Raw genomic sequence first — 13,672 nt, 5'->3', positions numbered from 1 at the left:
GAAGGTGTTGCGTGTTCCTCGGTCAGTTCGCGTCGTCCAAACACATGTTATGCGTGCGACGGCGTGGTCAGCACAGTGCGGAGGACAGGAGGAGGACAACGGAGAGAGCAAACACGTGCAGCCGCGGCGCGGTCGGGGTAACGGCCGCCGCCGCCGATTGGGGTCGTTTCTTCTGCCGCGGGCCGTTGCACAGCGGCGCGTTGCAGCAGGTGATGCACACAGAGTTGAGCTTGCCGGTGCAGAACTGCTGGTAGCCGGACGAGGCGATGAGGCAGGCTCCCGACGAGGCGCAGGACTTGCGGTAGTGAATCCCTGAAATGGGGATGGAAATGCATTAGGCTGGTAATGAGAGGATTAGAGTGCGCGTGTGTGTGTGTGTGTGTGTGTGTGTGTGTGTGTGTGTGTGTGTGTGTGTGAGAGAAGGGGAACAAAGACCGAAACAGTGAGATGGAGGCATGCAATTGGGGTTTAAATAGCACGTATTCTTTAATCAACAGGGACCCGACTTAAAGGGAAATGTCTCTGGATAATTGGGCTAATGTTCTCTTTTTGCGGTCACTTAGCTCGACTCTGCGTCTCCACAATAATTTGCATAAAATTGCCACAATAACTAGTCTATGAATGAGGAAAACAGCCCTTTTTTTTTTTAACTACAGTGCTCTCGGTGGGTGTGACTTCTCTTCTTACTGCGTTTATACATATCCAGAGAAGCATTAAAGAAAACAGAACAACTTTTCTGGGACCAACCACGCAGCCGAACTAACTCGCCTTGTGATTTTCAGTGTTAGTTTTAGCCTCCAGTGTCTTTCAGTGGGATTCCTCTCCCCGCCGATTTAAAAACGCTGATTCAGCCCAAAAGCACACAGTAAAAAACGATGCTGCTGACAGAAAGCACAGGTGGAACAGGTGACATTAACAATGGCAGTTATTCCGTTTAATTAAAATGTAAAGTTGGTTGGAGCAATGCTCGGCACTACGGTACATGGTTTTTTCCGACACACTCACGGAAATAGCTCACGGCACTCGGTTAAATTTGAGTCATAATTCATGTTTTCACTCTAGAATGGTGCGTTTCTCTCTAAAATAAATATATAGTCTGCCCTGTACACATTTTCATACTGCATTTAAAAAGAACAGTTAAGTTTTAATTACATTTTCAATGAAAAACATAAACATTTTCAATTCAGAGCAAAAAAAAAAAAAAAAAAAAGGTGCTGCCATCCTTCTTTTGCTTTTACACACATAAAATAAAAACATAAAAACACTAATATGTGTGTAGACTGTCTCAAAGACTCTTAGGGGAGGACAGGATAGCTCCGCCCACCATGAACCCGAGCAGTCTAATTAGCCAAAGATAAAGACACCTGTGTGGGTTTAAACAGCTTCACACACTCTCGGTGTTAAAGATTAAAGCCGTGTTGATACAAACCTTTTTCTTTTATCCGCTTCTTTGTTTCAAATTAAAAAAAGTAATTGGCGTCAATCTGCTGCATGTCTTCCCTTTTCGTTGAAGACATCACATCCTGCTAATGAACTCAAGAGGCCACGCAGCAGTCAGACAGGAGATTTTAATTAGTTAAAATGACGTTTGTGCTTTTAGTTTCTATTTATTATAAACAATATAATGTGGATATAATACGAAAAAAAAGATTCAAATTAAGTGCTTTAGAGTTTCAAACGTCCCTTGAGGTGTAATGGAGATGCGCTTATTGAGGCTAATTCAGATTTTCTTTTCACCGCCGTCCTGAAGTCAGTTTAAACCGTTCTTTTATATTGTTATTGTCATCTATGGTGGTTATTTGCGTAAAAACACACACTTCAAATGATTAGGAAATACATGATTGTATATTTACTTGCTTTGATTAAGAAATGTTTGGCATTTTGTAGTTTTAATGATGTATTATGAGCTGGTGTTAGGACGTTAAACAGGTCAACTAATTTAAATAATGAGAAAGTGGATATACGGTCACCGGTTATGGCCGATCTGCTGAAAACTGTCCGGTCTCTAACACGTCTCCAGTAATCCATGAAAGCATTAGACTTTAAAAATGTTGCCCTGAAGGCAGTTGAAGTGTCAAAAATAGTTGAACTAACATTTAAAGGGCAAGAGATGAAAGTGCCGGCTTTGACAGCTGCTAAAATGTCCCTTGAAGGGTTTCAGTTGAACAAAAATGTATGAAAGCAAATGAAGTGGCATTCAAAGTGCAACAACTGAAATCAGTTGAAGTGGCATTCAAAGTGTAAGTGTGTTGAAGCGCCAGAGATAGCTAAAGTGTCTGCACTGTAAAAAGTGTCAACAAAGTGTGAAAGAGCGAAGAGAGTTGTGATGTCATCCACTGGTTTTTTTTTGCCCACTTTTAACATTCTTCACACACCGACGTAGAAACTTAAACTTGATGTCCAATTACTTAAAAACTATGAAAAGGTAAAAACAAAAAGCTGATTGTTTGAGGTGAGAAAAAGCCATCAAACCCGTATTCCCCGTCAGTGACTCATCCTACTTTTTTTTTTTTTTTTTTACTGCACCTCATTTGCCACTGACTGCCTCTCGCTATTTTCCAATTACTGCTCGAGATAAAAAATCCACCAGGAGCCATTTAGGACCACAGGATTTTCTTACAACGGCCATTTTTTTTTTTTTAGGTTTGAGAATGCACAATTTAAATGAAACATGCAGCACTCTGTGCCTGTATCGGTTGCACTCAAGTGGAGAGAGGAGTGACGCATTACAAGGGTTATTGGAAGTTTACGTGCTTTTTGAAATAAAGACATCAGCCAAAAATGTTAACGGCAAATGTTCCGCTCACAAACAACTTGTTCCAACGAGCTTTTCAAGTAAATTGAGTAATTGAAATTCAGTAAACGTTATTGGGATGTGGATTACAGGTGACGACAGGAGGTACCTTGTACTTTTAGAGTATTCCGTGTTTTGTCTAACTACCACTACTGAAAACAGCACAGATTTACTTTCTGTAGGAGTCTCGTTGGTGTCAGGTGGGAAAAAAACCCTCTCATCCTACAACGTCAGCATCATCACGGCACAGAGATTTCCCCCTTCTTAAAAGTCAACGAATGACAAATGGTGCCGTTCCATTACGGTTTCCATTCTGGGATTGCTTGATTTAAGTGCTGCTTTTTGACACCATCGATCACAGCGTGTTATTGGACCGAGGCGGTGGGCGGGGCTATACTGTACTGAGTGGGATGAACTCGTCTTTCTGACTGTGTGGCTGATAACAACCATACGTTGTGTTCAGGTGCATGCAGATGATGATGAACATTTCCAGCCCGTGCACATCAGTATCTGATTCTGAAGGGTCTGTATTTGTATTTAGTGCATCTTGACGCTCCCGTACACAAGTTCTGGATGATTAGACCGCTGCTTGTGTTCATCAGCAAGAGCAACATCTGCCTAAAAAAACAGACTGTGAGAGGTCAAAAGAAATCTACGTGGTTAAAATGGAATAAGCAACATGAAACCATTTGCATTCCTTTCCCGTGTATCGACATATTTTACATTAAATTGCCTTAATTGGCTTTGAATCAAAGATTTCTTAAATCATTAAAAGGTTTTGTCCAATGTTTCGCTTTTCAGTGGCTACTTTTCCACTCGAGACCTCCTCCAAAAAAAAGGAGTCGATAACGATGGAACCTGAAAATATCACACCAATAACCTGCAACTGCACCGGCAGATCAATGTGTCAAGACAGTGCAGCGCTTTAAATTATAAAACCTTTAGTGAAACCCTCTATTGAAACTTTCCATTGCTCCCTCAATTTATTTTTTATTATCTTGGTCATTGCAGGTCTAATAACTGACATCTGACAATCTAATGGGAATGTTAAAGAGAAAAAAAGTCAACGTCTATTCCTACGCATGATCTATTTTTACCAACTGTAAAGCTTCCTGTTGTTAATGGTCTAATATTTGATTGCTTACCATGTCGGTATTGCCAAGAGAACTGCTCTAATCAGGACACACACACACACACACACACACACACACACACACACACACACACACCTTGGTACGTAGTGCTTTTATTCCTCATATACCAACTATGGGCATGGAGAATATATGCAGTGCCACATTTTTCAAATATCACCAAAAATGAAATTCAGACAGAACAACCAGAAAACACTCACTTTCTAATGTTTGAAGTGCTTATGGGGGGGGGGGGGGATTCTAAGATTCAGCACTTTAATCCATCTCATGCTGTCGAGTTAATTTATGGGAGAAAAGGGTGAGATTTCTTATCAACTTTGGAGCGCTGTGAGGAAGTTTGGGTCTAATGAGAATGAGCATGGTCGGCTGCACAGGGAAGAGTCACCAGTCCAATATGCCAGAGAGAAAACCTTTGATTGCCCTTCTAAAATGAGATTATAACCAAATAAATCACATGAATGCCGGTTGTACTTCTGTGGTTTTGAGAAAAGGCGAGGAATAGGATGCACATTTGGTTCCTAATAGTTAGTTATTGACGTATTTGAGAGGAGAAAACACAATTGGATATTGTTTGTAACTGACTGGACTGCCCTTGACACAAATGTGTCTACAGGTCTGCTCCGAGGGCTTTATTATCCATCTAAATCAAACGTGACGAAGCAGTGAAATTATATGGCGGTTGTTATGTGAGCCAACATAAAGATGTCATGCAGATAAATGGTCAGGAGGGACATTACATTGTCTCACAAATACAAAATAAAGGGGAAAAGAGGAACACTTAAAAGGGCATTGAATCATGTCGGGGATTGAATAATATTTATAAAAATCTTTAAATCCTCTCCCATTCCACTCATTACATGCATAGTGTATTTTCAAAATAAACTTCTGTGTTTCAGTTTCCACTCTACGTGCATAGTGTCTTTTCAAAATAAACTTCCATGTTTCACAGTTTCCACTCGTTACGTGCATAGTGTCTTTTCAAAATAAACTTCCGTGTTTCACAGTTTCCACTCGTTACGTGCATAGTGTATTTTCAAAATAAACTTCCGTGTTTCACAGTTTCCACTCGTGACGTGCATAGTGTCTTTTCAAAATAAACTTCCGTGTTTCACAGTTTCCACTCTACGTGCATAGTGTCTTTTCAAAATAAACTTCCGTGTTTCACAGTTTCCACTCGTGACGTGCAGAGTCTTTTCAAAATAAACTTCCGTGTTCACAGTTTCCACTCGTTACATGCATAGTGTCTTTTCAAAATAAACTTCCGTGTTTCAGTTTCCACTCGTGACGTGCACAGTCTCTTTTCAAAATAAACTTCCGTGTTTCACAGTTTCCACTCGTGACGTGCACAGTTTCTTTTCAAAATAAACTTCTGTGTTTCACAGTTTCCACTGCATAGCGTCTTTTCAAAATAAACTTCTGTGTTTCACAGTTTCCACTCGTTACATGCATAGTGTCTTTTCAAAATAAACTTCCGTGTTTCACAGTTTCCACTCGTTACGTGCAATCTCTTCGTCAGTGAAACAATAGTTCAGCTGTGAATTAATTGCACACTTTTGCAAAGAAACCTATGATTGGAAGAACCCCTGAGCATCCGGAGCAAACGCTGCTGAAACACAACCATCCGAATCACATCATTATACAAGCTTCAGCAGCCGTGCACACTCACTCTATTTAACCAAATAAATGTAAAACACTGTGACTAACCACATTCTCATTTCCCTTTGCCCGATACAGTAAATTAACTTTTGTGAAAGCTAATTAAGATAAGCCATGAAATCGTCTCCATCCGTCTCTCTCCGGCTGCTTAACGTGACCCTGCGCAGCTGGTGGCGCACCAGCTTGAACATTTGCTGTTACACAATCGGAACTACTGACTGTGCATCACTTTGCTGTTACCATTGTTAAAACATCTTAAAGCTGGATTCTGCGATACCGTCTGATGGACCCCATCACAGACGTAGCGACAGGGTCAACCTCGTCGCCTCTTCCTGTTAGGTTGCATGCTCGATGTTGTTGTTTGCAGTCTTTTCGTTTAAGAAATTGATTTCAGACGTTGAACCACGGCCTCTTACAAACAGCACAGATGGTCCGTCAAACCAAGAAATGAGACGCAGCAGTTTCAGGTGGTGAAATCAAGCGCCGCTTAGCTCATATCTGTAGTTAACTAGAGACATATCACAGCAAGTACAGCATAATAAGATGCTACTCATCAACTTTCATCAGCATCTCCTGCAAAACAAGCTGCTCTGCGACACATTGTTTTCTTTGCAGCCTCCCTCTCTGAGCAGAAAGGGATCACAGCATGTGTTGGTGTCGTAGTCACGGCTCCGCTGGCAGATGGTTCTGTTCAGCAGATTTCAGCTTTTTTTGATGCTCAAGTAGTTCTCTCGACAACAGAGCTGATCAACTGCTCTGTTGGTGTAATTGACAAATAGCTTTTGTTTAGCTTAAAGCTGGACTAATCAATACTTTTCATGTGAACGATCAATCAAGTGTCTCTGAGGCCTAATATGAAAGGTGTTGCTCTTACTGTCGAACCCAAAGTGCTATTTAGTTGGTTTCTTTAGCATCTTATCGTTCATTCTTTGGCACAAACTCCGACAGCAGCAGGGAGCTATTTCTTTTTTTTTTAAGGTAACTGACCAGGCCTTCCTGCCCAGCACCAAACAGCAAACAAAGTTAGCTACTACATACCAAAGAAAAACTTGACTCCAACATGACAACATTAGCTAAATTAGCATTAATTTTGCAGTCATGCGTCTGGCCACCTGACAAATTAAAGGCCGATATTCACTTATTTTAGCTTTGTTTTGGTCTCCACCCCTTGAAAAATAAACATTGCCGCTAAATGCTACGTTCACCGGCTAGTCGCTAACTTTGTTTGTCAGCTGTTTGCTGCTGACTAACTATCCAGTGACTTTATCAGAGCCTTTTCACTACAAACACGTGTAAACGAGGTTGAGGAGAGCTGCAACGCTGAAGCCAACAATACATTTGTGGGCCAGAGAACCATAACAATGGACTGAAAGTCATTTTATCTGTTATTAACGTAAAACATATTGATTAATGCAATATTATTCTGACGTAGAAAATACCAAAGTATTACACTCGCAAACATAATTGATCCATTATAATGCAAATTTATTACAGCAACCTGTAACCCTAAATAAAATGCCTCAGAGAAACTGAAGGATGGCCAATTTCAAATCCCTCATCACAGCACATCCGACTCCCCACTCCTTTAAAAAAGACATAGAAATGAAAGGTGGACAATCATTCAGTCCTTTCAAGACTGTGGAAGAGGAACAGTCCTCAACGAGGGAAAAGGACACTCTTTTTTTAATCATTTCTCAAGACATAATCAGAGGGAATATGACGATACTAATGGAAGATGGGTTTCGGATAGAAAGCCAGGGTTCGAATGGAGGTTATGAATGTGAGTCTCTCTACTCCTGGTTGTTAAATTATAGACTGTATGTGTGACAAGAGTTTTACTCTTGACTGATACCTTGAAGTTCTGCCAGCCAGCGGACGGATTCTTTCTCCCAGACAGAATAATCTTTTAACAGAAAATAGCCCAATTGAGGACGTACGTGAACCATTCTGCTTCCTCTACGTCGACATTACAGCGATGCGCGTTAAGGCATCGGCTCATAGAGGCCATCACAGAGCAGGTGCACACTTTGGAAGAATCAAACACCGTCGCTGATTTTTATTCTTATCACTTGAGCGCATTGCACACCGTGCAATGTACAGCCTCCTGTTCATGCGAAGCAGCAACGATGATGACACCGGGAGATAAAGGCCGGTTACGTACACGAGCATTCATGCAGAGATTTTCTTATTAAAAGAACTGTCGACTCTATAGTCGCGGGCGTGCCTGCCCTTTAGGATCGGGAACCATGTTTCCAAAAGACAGGAGCTTATTGCTTTTGCTCATCAGCAGGAGAGAGAGGGGATGAAAATGACCCACACTTTCACCGGGTGTGCAAATGAAGCAGACCCGTGGCATGAGAGTGCCCCTCAGTGTCCTGCAGCAAATAGGGACGAAGCAGCGGCACATTATGCGTTACTGAAGAGCCAGCGTCACCATGCAAAACCCATGAAAACATGGACATCATAGATAAAGTCTGTCAACACATTAAAAACAGAGGTTCAGATGTGCACGGATTGTTTTGGATAGATATTCACACCTGCATGCACAGAGGGTGTAACTCTGAATGCGATTGAATTGATGTAAATACGGTGGCCCAGAGAGCTCAGTAAACTAAGAAAAACAAGTAGACCCGGTGTAAGTAATCAATTTGCACAAACACAAGCACAGCATTTTGAAAAAAGCCTTGAAAAAAAAAAGAGCACAATGGAAACGGTCTCCTACTTGTCTTCATCAGGTCAAAATGTTCTGTTATCAATATTTATTTCCAAATGTAACAGATGAATGGCCATACGATTCCTAATTCCCAGACTTTTCTTTAATGTTTTTGGTCATGTGTCAAGCTTTGACATATTATCACCTTACAAAGTATTGTATAAATGTAATGTACAAGCACACAGTTGTCTTTTTACACATCCAGAAGGCACACAGCCACCTAAGCATGCATTCGGTCATGTTTCATATCATAGAGTAAAGTCTAACTTTCTATGTTCTTTGTTTGTCTGGCAGGTTGTTTTTTTAGAGCTTGTTTTCCTGAAAACAGCTGCTGCTGGAAAGGAAGTTAAGGAAAGCGGTGAGAGTGAACCAAAGCAAGTAAACCAAAACAATTAGCTGAAAGACACCGACATGTTCCATAGAGAATGTGTGGGGTAATCATCTGTGAGTTATCCCCCTTTTTAACATGACATGTAGTCATGGGATCCAATCCACATACAACATGTTGGTTGGTGCAGTTTTAAGGATATTGCACAGGAACGTCTACATATAGGCCAACCGTGCCCGACAGATTATTAAATATCCAACTCCACAACAAAAACATCATCATTGTAACTTATTGGCCACCAAAGCCACATTAAGTTAATAGTTAATAACTGCCACTGCATGCACAGCATGAGCTGGTAGGTTTTCTCCTCAGATGGAAATGGAATATTTTATATTCATGACTTCTATTTCAAAGACTGACCTGCAGCTGAGACTTTCATTATTTAATGATACCGACAGAGCGCTGAAACGCGTGTCCTCAGATCAGTTTGATTTGTGCTCACAGCAGAGAGCCTGCAGCCTCTCGGCTGAGCACGGAGAGCCCTCCTCCTTTGTCTTTGTGTTTAAAGGACACTTCAAAGCATGCAGGCGAGACCAACTCTTTCCTTTTGTGCCATTTCAAAACATCCTTTTGGTTGAGGAACACGATTGTGTTTCCATGGATTCGGAAAGTATGAGCGTCTGAGCGCTACGGGGATCCGAGGGTGTCGCCGCTCAACACAGAACCTCTGATCCCGCTCCCCAACAGCTGGATGGAGATACTCACCATCCAGATCCACATCACCACCAAAATCTAATCCCAAAGAGGCCACTCTGTCAACATTGTGCTGGAGCTTCCTCTGCTCTCATACATCTTGAGATGAAAACACACTTATTTGTGGCAGCGGAGAGGAGGGACAAGCTTCCCCGGTGATGCGACTCACCATCATCCTTCACCAGGACCTCCTTCTGGCACATGTCCTGCACGTTCACGGTGCAGTTGACTATGAACTCTGGCGTGGAGCAGTCGTGTGTCATCTCCTCACACTGGTAGCACTGGATCTGCAGAGCCAGCCCTGCAGCACACACACACACACACACATTGGGCAGACACCCCAAGGCAAAAAACATAGTTTATCATGCATTAGTGAATTTAGCGATTTTGCTTTGAAAACATCCAAAATACACAAGTGTGCGTTTTTTTTCTTTTCTTTGCCCATTTGCATCTGTAGATTTCTCCTAAATTCACCCAAAGTTAGCGTTAGATAATGATTCATTGCATATTTAACCATTGAATTTCAGAAAGCTTGTTCAAATGATTGTCTTAATGTAATCATCTGTGGACGTTTCACGATGATATCTATTAGCTACATGTGTTACGCCACACATCTTCAAAATATATAGAGTTTTACAATACATTTCTTAAAAAAGCAGTTTTTTAAAATTAGTTAGTCAAACATCACACTTTCCAGTTGCACTCATTAATATTCTGAAGGTTTTTACAGAAGGGTTTGTTCATGTCATTTATAGCCCGATTTACGTCTGTTGACATTATATTTTCTGATTTATGAGTGATACGATATATTTAAATTCCCCCTGTGAGAACATTTGACTCTAATATGTCAATCAAATTGAAAAATAATTCTGAACCTGGCTTTATCCAATGTTCAGATTTCTGTTCTGGAAAGGTATGCAAATTAGGACATGTTAAAAAAAATTATTGCCTACTTTGCATATTTAAACAAACCATTTCAGAGAACTTGTAATCCAAAAAAACTAAATGTCTTTGTCTATGTAGTAATAAGTAATCAACTGGGGAAGTTTAATGGAATATGTATTTCGCGTATACATATTCCATTTATTTGTTTTTCTTCTATCGCGAATAAACTGGTTTCATATCTAAGTGAAATTCATTTTCATTTTCTTGAATATTCTTGACTTTTTGGTTCCTTTGGCCTCCGATCATCTCAAATTGATGTGACGGACCTGCTCAATTATTCAGCTGCATCGGAGCTGCTGGCGGTGTTATTATGATTTTGGCAGCGTGTTGTTGCAACAGCTCATCGGGTCCGGCTTTATTTCAGTATTTTCTACTGAAAAACCAGATGCATTTATGGCGAAAACATACTTTATCGAGTGTCCTTCATAGTACTTAATTTCTTCTGAATGGCGGAACAGTTTTCCGTGAACCTGAAGGGATGCTCTCAAGTCACAAATGCATTTTGACTCATCAATTCATTCTGACTACATTGACAATTAAAAAGGTTTTTGGCTCGTAGTCTTTCATTATTCATGTTTTCCAAAGACCAGCTCAAACAATCTGTCAATATTTTACAATCTGATAATAGTGCACCTTTTATAAGAAGGACTTCAACAACCGCATGCAGAAATGAGAATATGAATGTTGTATTTGCTGCAGATTTAAACAATGAGTTGGCAAAGATTTTATGCACAAAAATCGATCAAACTTAATATTTGACCATTGGTCATCAATGCATTGAACATGAGTTTTGATAAATAGACGTAGTAGTGTAAGTTATGATGCATATGTTCAGTGGTGGAATGTGACTAAGTACATGTGCAGTGAAGATGTTATCAGTATGACACATGTTGTCATTTTTACTCCACTACATTTATTGTAATTAATTTAAACTCAACTAAAAGTCCCCCAGACTGATCCACTCCTGTTTAAACTGGCCTCGATGGTTTCAGCCTCTTTATGAAAACTTGCCTAGATTGTTTCGGGCGCGCATGAGCGCGTGCCACGCCGAGCTTTAAACGACACCAATCTCCTAAGGGTGTCAATAATAACCAAAGTGTGGTAATCGACACTTTAATTCAAAGTTGTCCCTCTTCACGAAGACGAGCCCGCAATCAGAACACCTGCTCGACTTTGGAGAAAGACAGCGACGCGTCCGCGCGCGTCTCTCCAAGCAGCGCGCGCGCGCCCATTCTCTCCCCAAAAGAAGAAGGAGGAAAAAAAAAAGAACCAAACTGTCAGTAAATCTCGCTTTAATCCCGTGACCGTGTCACGCGCGTCCTTACCTGAGCCGAGGGAAAGCAGGAGCAACGTGGAGACGGTGAACAGCCGCATGGTCCGCTTCGTGGGGCTCGGAGCCACAACATGAGAGGCGGGTGTTCGCCGGGTCTGAAAGCGCGGAGGCGGAGCGGCTGGACAGCTTCACCGCCGCTGACGCGCGCGCACGCGCAGCTGTATTGTGTACCACGTGACCCCCCCTACCCCCAAAAAAGTCACCGTTTTGACAGAGATTCGGTATATTGTTATTATTACCGCTGTGGGCATTTTACATTATGTCATGTCCTTTTTTTTTTTACAAAGTACTTTAAAAATCCCATTCGCTGCGACTGCAACAACCTGATTTCCCCATTGGTGCAGAGATGATGTGTTGCCGTAGTCCGTCCAGTAATGGGTAAGTAAGGCCAATGGCGGACAAGCATGTGTGATACATGATTTATTCAGCAAAATAATCTTCACAAACACTTTTTAGGATCTTTGATATGAAGGTAATCCCCAAACTCCACTATGGTCATGTCAGGCGGATGAGTCTCATTTAGCCACTTGTTAGCAACTGCCCTTTTGAAGACTCCAAGAGGGGTATCTACTGACATATTTTATACAGAACAAAACTTTACGATATCTTAACCGAAAACCCCATTAAAAAAAAAAAAAACATTGATTTTTGGGAACAAGGGAACCCAACGCTGACTTATTCCCGGGGTTTTAGAACTCATTCCTGAGGCGCTCCATTGGGATCAATAAAGTCTCACGCAGACTCATAAAGAGGCTAACGGGCGTTCATTTTTCTGCTTCTTCCAACCCACCTAAATCTGTCTCGTAAAAGCCAAATAGCTCCAGAATCGTTGCTTTTATTTATAGCTCGTCATTTCACAGAAATTAAAACGACAGGGTGCAGCAGATTCGGTGCTTTCACCTCCAAAAAGTTTCATGGAAGGAAACTTCAAAACGGCTACTTTTTCACCAGCCGACCATAAACCAACATGTGCCCGAGGAAAAATAGCGCAGGCCGTGGCAATGCGTCACAAGTTAAGAGTTAAACAGAGAGGCTCTCCGGTTCAGCATGCGGCTCTCTGAAGTGAGGCGCTTTAAAGAAAGTAATAACAACCTCTGCAACACTTAGGGAGGTCGGGAACTCTTTCACACATATTCAAAAGATGGATTAGTCCCTTCAGTGCCGTACAGCGTGGACGAATATTTGACACAGGGCTGAAACTTTGCTGGAACAATTTCTGCTTCGGTGCTGAGCCGCACTATAAACCTGTTCCTCCCCGACTCATCGCAAACTCATTTATACTGTACACGCCTCACCGGACCTACCAGCATGAAGAGGTGCAGAACAGACCAAGAGAGCAAACTGGGTCACGTAATGCGTTGTCGTTGTTTACTGGTCTCAGGGGATCTTAGTCCATCTCAATCCTTCCTAAAAACTCCAATAGTTTAATTCAGAGTCATCACAATCAAGCGGTTTCAATTAGTGGATGAAACACGTCGCCAGTGCTCAAGAAGCTGTGGGGAAGTCGTCTGTGATTTACTGCGCCAATCAGCTCTAATGGGACTTCCATAATTACACGTTAAGACAATGCCCGTGAATTCCTTCTTTGGCGGAAGTTTAAATTAGCGAACGGGTCGTTTTTACACAAAACATTTTAGGCAATGTGAAGATTTTCACAACATCAAACGGGACGCTTTTTGACTCTGAAATGAGATGTCCAGGAAGACTAAAGTGAAACCTCGCTGGTGTGAAAGTAAAGGACATTGAAGCTGTCACAATAAAAGATGGTTCAGGATTTGAGGAGAAAAATGGCCCGACCGACTGGTCAGAATTCCTAATTTGAGAGTTTTGCATAATTTTTGTATGCATTAGAATGAAATACACTCTTAGTCAACACTGTATTCTCCCCATGGAAACCTCTGAGTGTGTCCTCACATGACTGATGGCACACTGGGAGGCCTTATGCACGGACCTTTTTATAACGGCAACACTGAGGATGAAAAAAGCATCAGAAAGCATC

General features: G+C 41.5%; 1 protein-coding gene across 1 annotated transcript; it reads right to left on the bottom strand.

Annotated features, from left to right (window-relative positions):
* Positions 1–67: 67 nt before the first annotated feature.
* On the bottom strand, positions 68–11,750 carry LOC117750887 (ly6/PLAUR domain-containing protein 1-like). The gene is made up of 3 exons (XM_034562317.1): positions 11,666–11,750; positions 9,565–9,696; positions 68–312 (listed from the first exon to the last, which is right to left on the bottom strand). Exons 1-3 carry the CDS (start codon positions 11,712–11,714, stop codon positions 68–70), a joined length of 426 nt encoding a protein of 141 aa, XP_034418208.1. The 5' UTR covers positions 11,715–11,750.
* Positions 11,751–13,672: the final 1,922 nt, after the last annotated feature.

The sequence above is a fragment of the Cyclopterus lumpus genome, chromosome 21 (assembly GCF_009769545.1).
Source record: "Cyclopterus lumpus isolate fCycLum1 chromosome 21, fCycLum1.pri, whole genome shotgun sequence".
Taxonomy (NCBI): domain Eukaryota; kingdom Metazoa; phylum Chordata; class Actinopteri; order Perciformes; family Cyclopteridae; genus Cyclopterus; species Cyclopterus lumpus.
This window is presented reverse-complemented; position numbering and strand designations above follow the sequence as displayed.